The sequence below is a fragment of the Chrysemys picta genome, chromosome 12, assembly GCF_011386835.1.
Source record: "Chrysemys picta bellii isolate R12L10 chromosome 12, ASM1138683v2, whole genome shotgun sequence".
NCBI lineage: Eukaryota > Metazoa > Chordata > Testudines > Emydidae > Chrysemys > Chrysemys picta.
The window spans coordinates 46,013,695-46,028,360 of NC_088802.1; the positions used below are offsets into that span (position 1 = coordinate 46,013,695).

General features: G+C 44.1%; 1 protein-coding gene across 3 annotated transcripts in view; it reads right to left on the minus strand.

The window, feature by feature from the left end:
* The window catches only part of CA10 (carbonic anhydrase 10), a 324,297-nt gene extending 311,304 nt beyond the window's left edge, over nt 1-12,993 (minus strand). Inside the window, exons 1-2 of one of the 3 annotated variants that reach the window (XM_005305733.5) lie at nt 12,370-12,993; nt 11,165-11,648 (exon numbers count right to left, since the gene is read on the minus strand). In XM_005305733.5, the coding sequence (XP_005305790.1) occupies nt 11,165-11,225 (61 nt within the window). In that variant the 5' untranslated portion in view covers nt 11,226-11,648; nt 12,370-12,993. The remainder of the gene's footprint in view (nt 1-11,164; nt 11,649-12,369) is intronic. The other 2 variants (XM_005305734.5, XM_065563509.1) reach the window with 2 other exon arrangements.
* Between the last annotated feature and the right edge of the window lie 1,673 nt (nt 12,994-14,666).

A 14,666-nucleotide genomic window follows, 5' to 3' on the forward strand; every position in this document is an offset into this window, starting at 1 on the left:
TCTTGGAGGCAGGGAGGCCAGGCCCTGGGTCTGGGCCTCCCTCTCTTTCACCAGCCAGCTCCAAACTGAAACCCCCTCCAGCCCCTCCTGTGGCCTTTGTCTCTTTCCTGGGCCAGGAGGCAACCTGATCTCTTTGTTCTCCAACACCTGCAGTTGGCACCTTTGCAGGGGAGGGGCCCAGGCCATCAGTTGCCAGGAGACAGGGTGTCGGCCATTCTCTGTGCAGAAGTATCACACTGGCCCTCTAAGGCTCTGCAACAATCACACACCCTTATCCCACCACCTAGATACTTAAGAAAGGCATAGGGGAACCTGAGGCACCCACACAGTATTCAGAGAAAACATTAAGAACATTCCCACTTCGTCACACCCTCCTCTTCGGGTGTCCTGCTTTGCAGCTGGTCTGTGCCGCTTCAGGAGTGGTGAGGCCTGTGATGGTTTTCCTCTTGGCTGACTTTATCTGCTGTCAGCGGTCTCTGAGGTGGAGCAGTCCTTCTACCATTCACCGACCCTTCCTGTGGCAGGTTTTCCCTTTTTAAACAACCCCGCACTGCCCCCGCAGAACAAGCCTTGCAGGTGCGCCTCATTAGTGCTAAATTGGCCCAGAGGAGCTCGTTAGTCTCCTCACCACCAGAGCGAGAGCCTGTCCCTTCACAAAGCCCAATATAATGAGAGCGCTTAACCCAACTATGTGGTGCACAAGACAAAGGGATGAGTTCTAGCAAACAGGCACCAATTTGAAGGTCAACCTAATAAGAGTTAGATTTATCATCTATTTGATCTGTTCCAGGTTCTCAAAAGCCTTTGGAATTAGTAGTTTAACACAAGGCACAAATAAAAGAAAGCAAATGATATTTGGCGAGTAATAAGGCTTGAGTAATAAGTCAAGCTCGAGTAAACCTGTGGAGAGGCCAGAGGCTAAGAGCAAGAGGAGAGAATGTGATCACATATTCAAATTGCCCTGCTAGGCCTCAAGCGCTGAAAGTTTTAAAGGTACCATGTTTTGGTAAGTAGCAAGGCCAAGGAGTTCAGGGCCTTCTGCTCTTCTATGTAAGCTGTCCCTACACAGGGCAGTGGCCCTAGAAACCTTCCACCACAGGCATGCAGTTTGCCTCATGCTACAGAGACCAAAATTAAGTCTGCTAACCTGCAGATTTCAGGGACTCCATTAGAAGATGAGGGATCTTTGCCATAGCACAGGCCAGGACCCTTGGCTTTCTGAGTCCTCTTGACAGCTTAGCTCCTTCAGCCCCTGTACCGCGAGAGGCCCCTCAGCTGTTGGCTGCCCCAAATCCTCCCTGGAGGGGGCAGGGCCACCCAGAGGATTCAGGGGGCCTAGGGCAAAGCAGGGGAGCTGCGGCGCTTGTACTCACCCAGCGGTGGTCCGGGTCCTCGGCGGCGGGGGGCCCTTCAGTCGTGCCGCGTCTTCGGCAGCACTGAAGGACCCGACACCGAAATGCCGCCGAAGACCCGGAGTGACTGAAGGGCCCCCCGCCGCCAAAATGCCGCCGATGACCCGGACTGCCGTTGGGCCAGGGCTCGCAGGGCCCCTGAGGGGCCCAGGGCAAATTGCCCCACTTCCCTTCCCCCGCCTTTCCCCCGGCGGCCCTGGGAGGGGGAGATCATAGAGTGGTGTGGGAAGCCACACAAATTACTGCAAGTTCACTCGGCAGTAACTAGCATTGTTTTGCCCTGCAGATTGCACCTCCACCCTTTTCACCCCCCAATGGTGATGCTCTCCCAGATTCCATGCCATCACCAATCAGCTGCTGGAGTGCAGTCTCCCCTCCACTCACAGAAACAAAGGGCAACACTAGAGCATTAGAAATACAAACTAAGGACTAGGGCCTGTAATTCTCTGAAGCCATTTTCATGAGGGTGTTAAAGAGCTAATATAGCGGTTTGGTCTTAGGCCCCAATTCTGACCCTTACAGTGGCTGGGAAAACTCCCGGCACCTGCGTGAAGAACCACTGAATTCAACAGGGCTGTGTCTGTGCACAATCAGCATCAGAATCAGGGCCCAAGGCTAACCCAATAGATGGAAGGGGTGGGAGAAGCTGAGGAGAGAGAAAATGGACAACAGTTTAACGACATTTAAGGATTAACGTCTAACATCCCTGTTGGGTGACCTTGGGCAAGTCATTACACCTCTGGGCCTTATTGTCCCCCATTCTGCAGATGCGGAAACCGATCCTTACCTTCCTTGCTTAGTGCTTTGAAATCTAAGGAGAAAAGTTTACATGAGAGCTAAGTATTTATTAATACAAGACTTCTTTTGTTCATAACTTACCTAACTGGGTGTTGATGGACCCATATCCTACGGTCCTCACTCAGACAAAACTCATGTAGAAATCACAGGGAGTTCTTCAGACTTCCCTATTCAGGGAAAGATTAGGACCCATATGTTTCGAGACTTCAGTCATTCAGAATCTCTTACAGGGGGAGGGATAGCTCAGTGGTTTGAGCACTGGCCTGCTAAACCCAGGGTTGTGAGTTCAATCCTTAAGGGGGCCACTTAGGGATCTGGGGCAAAATCAGTACTTGGTCCTGCTAGTGAAGGCAGGAGGCTGGACTCAATGATCTTTCAAGGTCCCTTCCAGTTCTAGGAGATGGGATATCTCCATTAATTTATAATTTATTATTTTATCTTCCTCCTGGCAACTACACTTCTCCCTTCTGTAATTTAAAACTGCAGTTTCCCAGGTAATAAATAATATAATTCACCTGCGAAGGAGATGGATTTCCTCTCACATAAGGACAAATGACTCACTGTCCACCAAACCTCATTTTCAGGTGGCTCTGTGATAAAATGTATGTTTCCTATTCAACATTTGAATGTTGGCCTTCAGAGAGTGCAGAGGACAATCTATTTCCTTTTGCCACCATGTGTAGCAAGCACAGATCAAGGCTCTCTCCAGTGGCCAGATCATGTCACCTCGCCAAAGGAGTGACTCTACGTGGGGAAATTCCTTCAGTTACTCACCTAAATAACTCATTGGGAGTGCAGGTATGGTTTGCCAAAAGGCATGCCCATTCCACCTCTGCTTCAAATCCCACAGCTGTCCACACACTCATGCACCCAAGGGGTTAGGCGCCCTGTACTACTCCCTCGCCCTCTCTCCCCGCACTGGTATGACAGGTGCTACAGAAGCCCTGTTATCCTAGTCTCTCGACATAAGACTGGAGCAAACCCGGATACTATGAAAGTTCATAGTGGGAAGGGTCAGCAATAAATTCAGCAAGAAATTGCCTGCAAATCTGCAAGGAGGAAGATGTCACATAAGGTGGCTCAATCTATCCCCATGGACATACACTGCTCCCAAAAGCTACCGATACAAGGTGGCTTCAGAGGAAAGGAAGAATAATGCTGCTTAGTTTCCCCTTTCTTCTTGCATGGGCACTTTGGGCCAATAACTGCACACTTTTTCCTCCACTCCACACCTAAAAGTTTGTCAACATGACCCCATATCAGGATAAATATACTGCACACCAGGGGTTGATCATGTAATCTGCTTGCAAAGTGCTGATCATCTTGAACTCCCGTGGAAGAAGTGCAAATGGGCAATGATTGTTGAGAGTGCTCCACACCTAGCAGGGTAAGACAGGTATGACCATTATTCGTTACACTATTATATCTATTTTAATCCTTCATTTCTCAAAAGGTTTTATCATCTTTTAGAGAGTTATTTGCAAAATAAAACTATAATGGTATTTTACTGTCAAATATTTATGTTACAATAGGTGATACTGCCTGGGAATTTATGTTCTACATTTTATTATAAAAACAAAGATTTACAAGACTTCTATACACAGAAACTGTATTTTTGTATGGTATGGAATTTAAAGGGGGAAACTCCATGATAACAGCTACTTGGTTTAGTTTTAAGCATTCTTCTTATTCTATCACTGAACCATTGTGTTAGAGCGTGGAAACCATAAACTGCTAGTTTCTTTCCATTTTTCAAGCCGAGTAAAAGGCAAATACTAAACCAATAGCATAAAGTCTAGTAGTGCCCCAAGACTGTGTGGATGGACCCCTTTATACCTAGATGGAGCCCCACTGAAGTTAGAGGCAGCGCAGGGCTCTGCCATGCACAGCAGCTTGCCAGATATGGGCCGGTTTCTCATTTACCCCAAAACCACTTTCCATCATTATAGCATTGCCAAGGGGTTTTATAAAGTGGGTGTGAATGTCATTCTATATAGCCTCAAGCTTCCTCTAACTGACATGTCAACAATTAAGCATCTGGGTTTAAGAAGAAATTTTCCCCATTGGCATGTTACTGCCCAGTTAACCAGTGTGGGGGACTTACACTTGTCTCTGAAGCATCCAGTACTGGCCACAGGTCACAGACAGGATACTAGATTCGATGGACTAGTAGTTTAATAAGATACAGCAGTTCCTATAATAATTAATATCTGCCTTTAGCACATTCCACTGGAGGACCTCAAACCATTTCATAATCAGTAATTAAATCTCACAACATCCCCGTAAGATGGCTAAATCAGCAAGAATGCTATTATCTGTGTCGTTACATTAGAATTAGATGTTCTCTTACTTTGGGTTAGTTTCTAAACAGTAAATCCCACTGGAAGATGCCACTGCCAGAACTTATAAGGAACATCATTCCTTTTTTATTTTCTATTTATTGCTACCATTACCGTTCGTCTACCATAATGGAATTTTGTTTGCTAGCTAGAATTCTTGATTGTCAACAACCACTTTTTAGTATGGTTACATTTGCACTGGAATGCCATCAAGCAATGCAAACATAACCACACTAAAAGCAGAAACAATGAATCTGAACAGTCCATTTAAATCCTTTACTTCTACTCCTCCAAACGTCGACTATAAATAGAATAAAAAAGGGATGGGAGCAAGATAATCAATTTATCCCCATATGTCAAAGGGTTGCCATAACTATGACTCTTACCCAGCTCTGACCATGGCACAAAGGTTGTAGTAAGTATATGATAAAACAAATATCTACAATTTTTCTATCAGCAGTCATGTTCCAAAGGTACTATAAGGCCTGGACACTACAGCGATTGCAAGGCCATCTAAAAAACTATTAGCATAGGATCCAAAGAGCCAAGAGTAGGGCAGCTCTGATTACAAGACAAAAATGCAAGCAGGCTTAATTTGTGATATCCAAAGAGAAGAGTTTAGTTAGTTTATTAAGATCCTGACAAACAAAAGGACTCTCAATAGATTTTTTTCCTTTTTGGACAAGAACTAACACGGTGGTCTGCTATTTCCGTTTACACCATGAAAGAGGTTCACTTCCTGCCAAAAGAATGTTAGTCATCAACGGGTCAGCAATGATGCATAGCTTAAGCTACAAAAAGCATCCGTTCCCCAACCTTTAAGTAGCAGTAATGTACAATAACACAGGAGTATTTGAAACACTAGTTTTATGGTAAGCATGTACTCCCTGTTCATTGGTGTACAGGGAATATTCATGATGCAAAAGCAAAGCTATCCACCATTTAAATCCTTGATTTAATATCTAGGTTGTTTGCTAAAGATATTATGACAAACCCTTTGGGGAATCTCAAGAACAAAAACTAGAGAAACTAGCATCAGTTGAATTTGAAAACAACTGTATCTTAGAGTCAAGAGTGTCTTCTACATCTATGATCACTTTCAGGCCCTTCAAGTGGGAAGTACTGATTATTATTTTAATTTTGTCTTGCAGGCTTGGTGTCTAGTTCAGTTTCATTAACAATGAGACTGCATAGCAAGGCCAAAAGATAGATATAGCTTTAGGAACAGCAGATTTTAATCATAGTTGTTTGTGAAACAATAGCAGAGATTACAGCTCTCCCCCTTCAGGTTTATTTGTCCAATAGAAAACAGTTTGTTATAACATTTGCAAAATTATTCATAAACTTCTCTTTCCCATATACTCACACCAGCAAAAAAAATAAGTACATAATTTTACCAACTATTTGGTCATGCGTTGTAGCTGGCAAGCTAATGAAACAAATAGGGTAGCTGAAAATATAAAAAGAACATGAAAATATTTATAACGGACTACAAGGCCATTTCAGTGGCATTTAAAAAACACAAGCAACTGAACACCCTTTGAAAGAGATGAAATATCTGTGGCACTTCCAACATGAGGAGGCATTCAAAACATTTAGAGCACCAGAGGAAGAGCGTCAAATCATACAACTAGTTCCAACCTGAAAGTCTTAGGAACTGAAAGCCCTTCCTAATCCCTGCAAACATCTGGCCTCAATCCTTCAGTCTGATACGAACTGAAGGCCCCAAGTCAATGCAGTTTTCCCACTAACTTCAATGGACTTCATGCAAGGCTAAGGGCCTGCCCACACACTTTAGTTTACAGGACTGGAACCCAAGAGGACAAGAGGCCGTCATACACAGGATGCCAAAAGCTCTAAGCCATTTATCATACCAAACTATTGGTTGTATATTCCCGTATATCATTATGTTTAATGATGGCACATCAGTTGCATGTCCCCCCATGTACGCATAGTTCTTTCTCCTGGAACCTTACACTGTTTAGTTATCAGTAGCCTTCTACAGTCACCAAAATCATGAGAAAAATCCACTTTTGTAGAAATATCTGAGTAATTAAATGTCCATAGTTTTTGGTCCTGAACTACTGATGTACAAAGCAGAAATAGCAACTAATAGACGGAACTCTCTCCTCTCACCTACCTGACTTCTACAACATTTAAACTCCACTGACTACAACTGACTTACTTCTGCAGTATACTGGTGTGGGACAGCAGTATCAGCCCCTATAACTTTAGGTGCTCAAATATAGGCCTGGAAAGGGGGTGAGCCAAGTAGGCTTTGTGTTCTCTTTGTGCTTCCCAAACCCTGGGGCCATCCAGAAGCTACTTCCACCCCCAGCACAATTCAGAGCACCTTAAAAGCTATTCTGCATTATAGCAGCTGGTAACCACCCCCAAGAGACCGTAACACCAGTTAAAGATCAGATGGCATGCAGCAGTGTTCCAACACACCCTCTCTCACCTCCAGCCACACCCTCAATACCAGGGGAGGCTATATCAGTTTTAGACCACCAAGGAATTCCTCCATGTGGGAAGCCTTAGCTGCCTGCTGAACCAGTGGAAAGAGGTCATACATGTCTGGACAACAGCAAGGATGAGACTATTCTCAGATAAGAGAATAGGAAAGATCATTTATATCTCAAATATTGTGACAGGCAGCTTTAATTTTGGTAGCATGTTAGTGGTGTTCCAGATAAGGAAACAGAGTTTGGGGGACTGCATGCATTTCATTTATATGAGCTTCTCATTGACCACACAATCACAGTATGCCACGAAGAACCTGAGCATCCAAGTTCCACAAACTTTTCTATTGAATGGATCCAAAGAGAGCTTGTTTAAGCAGAAACCTGAACATTAAATGCACGTGACAACTTACATTTAAAAAAAAAAAAAAGTTGAACATACTGCAAAGGTTTGAAAAGAGCGTCTTCTATTACACTTGGCTGGCAAATGTCTAAAATCATGAGAACATTACACAAGGTTTATGTAAGTGACTGTAGAAGCAAATGTGGCAGCCATTATGTGAGCAACATCCCACCCATAGCTGTGAACACTGCAGCTAATTAATCTACAGTGGTATTACACGGGAAGGGAATTTTGGCCGTGATAGCACAGACCATAATCCCCTGGCCTTTTACTCAGTGTCAGGATTATCTGCAACTCCCTTGAAATAGCAGCCAGAAGGGATCTTATTTTAACATCCTGTCTAAAGGACGACATCTCCATTGGCACAACATTCTGTCAATGCCATACTATAGCATCATTATAAAGGACATGAACCTATAAGAACTTATGAATCAGACAGACACTATTTACAAAAGCATTAGAAATGCACCAGTGTATTTTTTTAAAGAGGGTTTTCATTCCCTTCTATAGAGTTAAAATGATTTTCTTGTTTCAATTAGCCTGTTCTTATTTATCATTCACGCAATCAAAGCTCGGTTCTCTTTTTAAACAGCTTCAAGCAGCCAAAATCATAATTCAGTGTTTGTAGAAAATAAAAACATCTAGCTTAAGAACATGTTCAAACAAATATACTGGTTTTGAAATAAATGTCACTAAATCAAATTTATATAAAAACACAATTGTTTTACTTCTGCCTTCCAGTACCATTCTTCCCAGACCAACTCAATATATCATTAACTGAGGCACAGACAGTTAACTGATGAATGAGGAACATTAGGTGGAAGGTGACTGATGCAATAAGAATTCATTCTTTTAAAAAAAAAAATATTGGTACTTCTTTTAGTAAACAAAACTCTGTTTCCTTATCTGGAACACCACTAACATGCTGCCAAAATTAAAGATGCCTGTCACAATATTTGAGATATAAATGATTTTTCCTATTAGTCTTCCTTTCCCAATCTACTCAAACTGTCACATGGGAGGGAGGAGGTTATGACATCAGAAAGTGGCAAGCATGTGTAAAGACTGCAATCTTCATGTTAAACATGAAATAGAAGTGCATAACTGGATAAGAAGCTATATTCAGTACAAGTTAGATTTTGATACGCATACAAAAGACTGCCCGAAATAATGTTTCATATATTTTCAGCCAGACATTTTTATGATGTTTATTAATATAACCAGTCAACAGATGGGGTAAGGAAACGTAGCTTTCCATATTCAGCTGATAACCAATGATGTCACTTTGAATTGTAGCCTCTGGTTACATATCAACTATGTTAAACAGGGCCCGATCCAACACTTATTGAAGTTAATGGAAAGACACACACAGATTTAAATGGACTTTGAATCAGGCCCTCAATAAGTGCAAGTGAAAGATACAGGTATACAACACCAATAGAAAAACCACAGTCTCATATTCCATTACTAAAATAACTGTTCCAAAAAAATGCTATAGTTAATTTAAAAATAATTTACTTTTGTAATTTGCAAGAAATGTATTTCTAGAGCACTTTCCTCGGTTAGTTTCTTTTTGTGATTACCATGCTGACTGCATGACAGGCTAAAAATATAAGGTTCTGGAATAACCTGGAATATAAAGTTCTGGAATACATGTTAATTTGGGACAAGTCTCCACAGGATTCAAAGCCTTCTTGAACCTCAAGCACTATCAAACGGTCACTATATACGCTTCCTTAATATGCTACAGAGCGTAGTGCAAAAAAAAAAAAAAAAAAAAAAAGAGCGGCGCGGGGGTGGGGGTCGGGGGGGAGGGGAGGGCGGAGAGAAATGAAGCATTAATGCCAAGCAGATACAGGCAGATCTTAATCCCTCTTTCTGAGATGACAAGTACTAAGAAGCCATGAAAAATGAGGATTCCTGGGGGAAACGTATATGGAACTGAAGGCTAAATGTATGTAAACATCCTGTATGAGGTTAAAGCAAACTATCTGAGGCCACACAGCAAAAAGCCTGTGGTTCACTGTATTCCTTAAAAAATAAAGGATGGATATCAGACTGTTCTCAATGCTAGAGGGAGATGGAGAGCCAAAAAAGAGCCCTGCAAGACTTATCCCACTCAGTTTCAGAAGCAGGGTTTTGGTTTGGGTGACAGAGGGTGGCGCTGAGATCTGGGGATACTATCCCTGTGACCATCTCAAGACGTTAATCTTCGAGGTGACAAGAATCTTCCTCCTTCCCATGCTCACACCAAGGAGTTCATTATTCCATTGCTGTTATTTTTAAAGATGACGTCTAATTTGAAAAGTGCTAGACAGCTGGCGAATCACACTGGGTTAGACAGCAAAGTGTGAGGCTTGGATGAAAGAGGCAGTGCGGGTGGGGGGGGTCATGCCATTCTAAGGAGTGAGAGGGTGGGTTACCCAGATGGCACATATGACAGGGGATTAGCACAAGGGCAGTCTGAGATACTACCAGTATGAGAGGACCTATCACCCAGATGCAGAGGGTCCCAATCTAAATGCCAGTGGTACCAATGCAGGGAAAAGGGGTTGGATTACTCAGGGGGCTGAGGTAGGCACTACCAGACCAGGGGCAAGAGGAGAGGTGAGGCAGGTGCAGATCATGCAAAATGATGTAGATACTGCCAATGTGGGGAGGGGAGGTGGTTAGTGCAGGTGATGACAATCCAGCAGTTGAGAAGCCAGATTAGACCAGGGACTGGTGCAGGGAGTGCCAGTTGCTACAAGAACTGGTAGTGTGAGTTGGTGCAGATGCTGATGGTCACTGGGGAGCTGCAAGTTTTGCTAAGCGCTCCTGGCTCTGCACTGAGGCCCAGCGGGATCTCCCTCCCTGAAATGGAATAGGCGATGCTGTCAGAGTTCCCATTCACAGGTTTATGCAATGACTCCAGGGCAGAGGCAGCCTGCAGGGAAGAGAAGCAGATAAGGCAGCTTGGATCCCCCTGGTGCCATCCCAAACTAGAAAACTGGCTGGCTCCCCCACAGTTGCTCCTGCAATATAATTACTCCAGCATGACTGACCTGACAAATTAACGAGCTAGCCAGGGCTTTTGAAGTAGAAAAGAGTGTTTTCCCCAAGAATAAATTGCTCTAATCCTTAACACTAGATACCCTACCATGCCTATTCATTAATTGGACAGGCTCTGGTGACAACTGAAATTACCTGACTTCTGCAGAATGGTAGAAATCTTTGCAACCTTGAAACGGAAGAGTCTGAAACAGGATTACCAGCCACACTGTTGTTTGGGGTTTTGTTTTGTTTTTAAATCCTTTTACAGCACACACACACACACTGTAAACACACTGCTCACTACCATTCTTTCTTTTGCAACCCCTAAAAAACGTGGCACACCAGAACATGAGAACTGTGCCAGTGAACTGCAATCCTTTTAAAACCCCCAGATCAACCGAGTTTTAGCTCTGTAAAAGCCCTGACATGCTGGGATTACTGTAGCAATGTAGCAATTAATTATTGCAATCACAGTGTGTTAGGAATGACTACCAGTGTGCTACCAAATCACTGCAATTAATTATTGCAACCAATGCACCGTAATTAATGCACTATCAGAGTAGAGTGGGGCAAAAGGCACCTAACGAATCTCAAACTAATTTAGCCACGATTAGCACTGCTATTTTTTATTTTATTTTTTATTTCTCGCACTTCTACGGACGGCGAACCCCGAATACACTGCTGATATCCCCCTCCCCTTACATGTTCGCTGCGTACCTGAAATGCAGACGATGAAATTGGCTTGCAGAAGAAAAAGCACCTCCCAAACAATTTCCATCCTCCGATTCTCATGCCAAGTGCATCCCTCGGCGAAAAGAAATAACAAAGATCAATATCGCACTTTGAACGATCCCAGCAAATCTCCTTTCGGACTTGCAGACTGTATTCCCCAGATGTGCTGACAACACATGTCCGAGCTCTCTCTCTGCACGGCTCAAGCGAGATCCCTTCCCTTCCTTCGCCCTCCAAAGAAGACCAAGAAGGCGGCAACCACCAGCCCTGGGCTCTTCCTCCAGGAGTGAGACAAAAATCCACCAGATCTCCCAACAAGACATAGACAACAAACGCCAGCTGATCCGGTCCGGAGAGTCTCTATTCCAGGGAAGCCAGCTGCAAGTTACCCCCGAACTCTGCACGACTCACCGGGGCACTGCCACAAAGCCCCATGCCGGGGGAGGAGGGTGGGTTTCCTCTCCTGTTTCTACAAAGTGATCAGAAGAAGATTAATACACGTTGCTACGCATGAGACCCCCCATGCGTGTTATTTCACGTACATAACACGAACTAGAAAACACAATATCATAGCCCACTTCTCCTTCCAAAACGCTTCGGCTCCTGTAATTCCCCCTTCAAGCAAACGAGATTTTCCGCAATGCAACTGCAGGGGTCGTTCTTCCCACGTCTACGGATTTCCCCTCGCCTTGTTTCCAAGTTAGAGGGGAAATCATGTCGGGGGAGAAATAAAAAGAGTGGAGGGGTTCGCCTCCAATCTCTGATTTGCGTTTACCAGTTTGTTCGGGTTAATGAAGCCTCCGACGCACCAAGCGAAGAAACAACGTAGCTTGGTAGGGTTTCAATTTATTTTAAATACATACGCGCGCCCCAAATGAAAACCTGCTCTTTAGGTCTCCGCGGTGAAAGGGCAAGCAGCGGTGGGGTGCAGCTGTGTGCAATGACCTGGCCGGTTAATCGGGTGCCAACGGGCAGCGGGAAACATGCGACTGTACTTTAAAACTTAGTTAAAAACAAACAAGTTTGCACAGGTTGGGGTGCGGCGATGGGACAGGAGGATCCAGCCAAGAGTTAGCAAAAAGTAGTTGCATTGCAGGGCGCATATAATTGCTTTCCTGAACCCACATTACTCCCACGCAATTCCTCCTCCCTTATACAAATACACAATTTTAGTGCAACCTTTTACTTACCCCGCAGAAACGTCCGTCTTTTTTCCCCCTCAGCTCATGGGGGATTGGCACGCCTGCCTGCAGTCCCCCAAAGAAAGAGGTCACGCTCCAAGCCGCTTGCTGCAGCCCCCGGGCAGAATTTACAGCACACTCACGCTGCTATTAGGGGTGGGGAGCCTTCTCGCGCAGGGGAATCTTTTGCTTTGGGCTCCAGGATGCTCCCAGCCTGCGATGCTCTCAACAGAGCTCACAGGAGCTTGGCGAGGCAGCGCGCGCGCGCCCAGGCGCGAGCCGGCGGGTGAGTCAGGCAGCGTTCCACCGGGGAGGCGGCGCGCGAGAAAGCGGCCGCAGCTGCAGAAGGGGCCGCCCCAGGTTAGCAGCTAGGGCTGGAATAGCTGGGGGGGGGGGGGGGGGAGAAAGGCGGTAGGAGTTAATCACTGCTGCAACCTCGGCTTTTTGTACGGCACAGTCCAAAAGCGTCTTCACACTTTATTTTAAAATATGTACTAGTTGGTGTTGCAAAATAAATAACTACACGAACAATAGTGTCACCGTGCTTTATTGGGGAAGGGCAGGGCGGGAAATGGAGGCAGTGTTAAAATCGGGGGGGGGGGGGAAGCAATTTAATGTCGATTCCGGGAGACTGAGGATGCATGAGGCGGTGTTTGGGTTATATATGAAGCGGCAAACGAAGGGCAGGTGCGCAGGAGTGATATTGCATTAGGCTTCCGCCTACCTTTGATGCACGCATGATGGATTGATCATAGGGTGAGGGACGGAAGTGGGCTTTAGGTGATAAACAGCAAATCCCAGCTCAGGGCAGGTGCGCAGAGGTGATATTGCAAATGCTCCAGCTGAGGAGCCATGCATAATAGATTCAGTATAGGGTGGGGGGTTATAAATAGAGCTCCAAGCGCAGGGCATAGCTGTTTAATGGAACTTTGCTCACATTTGAATAGCAAACGGAGCATGTCTAGATCCCAGACTGGGGTAGAGTGGAGTTTTTGGGCAAGAGCTTTAAAAGCTCAGGTAGGAGGTTACTTGCATGGGCTCTTAATCAAACAAGACTGATCAATTCAGAATCACCGTGTCTGCGTTCAATAGCGATCAAGCTGGTTTACTGCGTGCAGTTCTCTGGATTCTTTGCTTTAAAAGAAATAGATGGGACAAATCGGCACCATTGGAAGGAATTAATCAGGTGTCTAGTAGTCAATTGTATTGTTTGCATTCATTTTGCTAGTTCTTATGAGTCTAACTGCTGTCTGCTCCTGAGACTACAGCAACCTTTGCTGATGTTAAAACTGAGCCTTAGGTAAGCCAACAAGTTAGTTGCCAACACCTGTCCTTTGAAAATGGCTCTGTGTGGCTACATGGGGACCTATCTGTCTCATCTCATTAGAGAGTCATGAGTTGGCTTAAAGGAATTCCAATCACTTTGTAGTGGATTTTCAGTAAGTAGTGCAGCTGTGTAAAAAGGGGCCATTTTCTCTTTAAGGTGATTGACAAAGACTGGATGTAGGTTGAATATATAATTTAATTCCTTTTTTTATAATTTTTTGTCTCTTTGAAAATTCCCAGGATTTGGGGAAGTGAGGCATCATCTGTGAAGACACACATAATTTGTGTCATTATGTTTTAATGTGTTAAGAGGTTTGTAATAATACCCACAAACATTGGGGGAAAAAAGTCTAGATTCTTTCCAGAGTAAGAGAAACTATTCTGTATCTGCATCATGCCTTTTTAAAGAAGGCAGCAGCCTTTCAGATTCATCCTTTTGACATTACTTTGATGAAGACACACCAGGAAAAAGTAAGAATTATTATGGGGTTTTGAACCTGAGTTTACAAAATACTGTATGTATTTGTTCTGTCTTCAGAACACCAGAAAGTGTTGCATCCTATTTAAAGTTTTGGTTTTGATTTTTTTTTTTTCTGCCAAGAAAAATCACTTAAATTGTAGAGGGAAAGTATCATCCTCTGTCTATTTTACTATGCTGGTCATGTTTATGAATGCCTTAGGAGAAACTCAGCAAACATTCCCCCTGTCCTCTGCTATGAACCTTTGTTCAGAGGGGTTTCCATAGTCCTCTAATAGGAAGGTTCATTCAGATCGATGTTCATCTTCTTTAGATTTGGCTCTTGACCTCCTTTTGGGCTTTCCTCGCTCATTTCTTACAATGTCATCCAGGTTCAGAACAAAATAATTGCTTGGAACATGCCCCAGTGTTCAAAGTCAGAGTTTTTGAAATAAAAGTCACAGCTTTCTGTGGATGAAGATCCACAAGGATTACAATGAGTTGACTTAGCAGAAGATCCTTA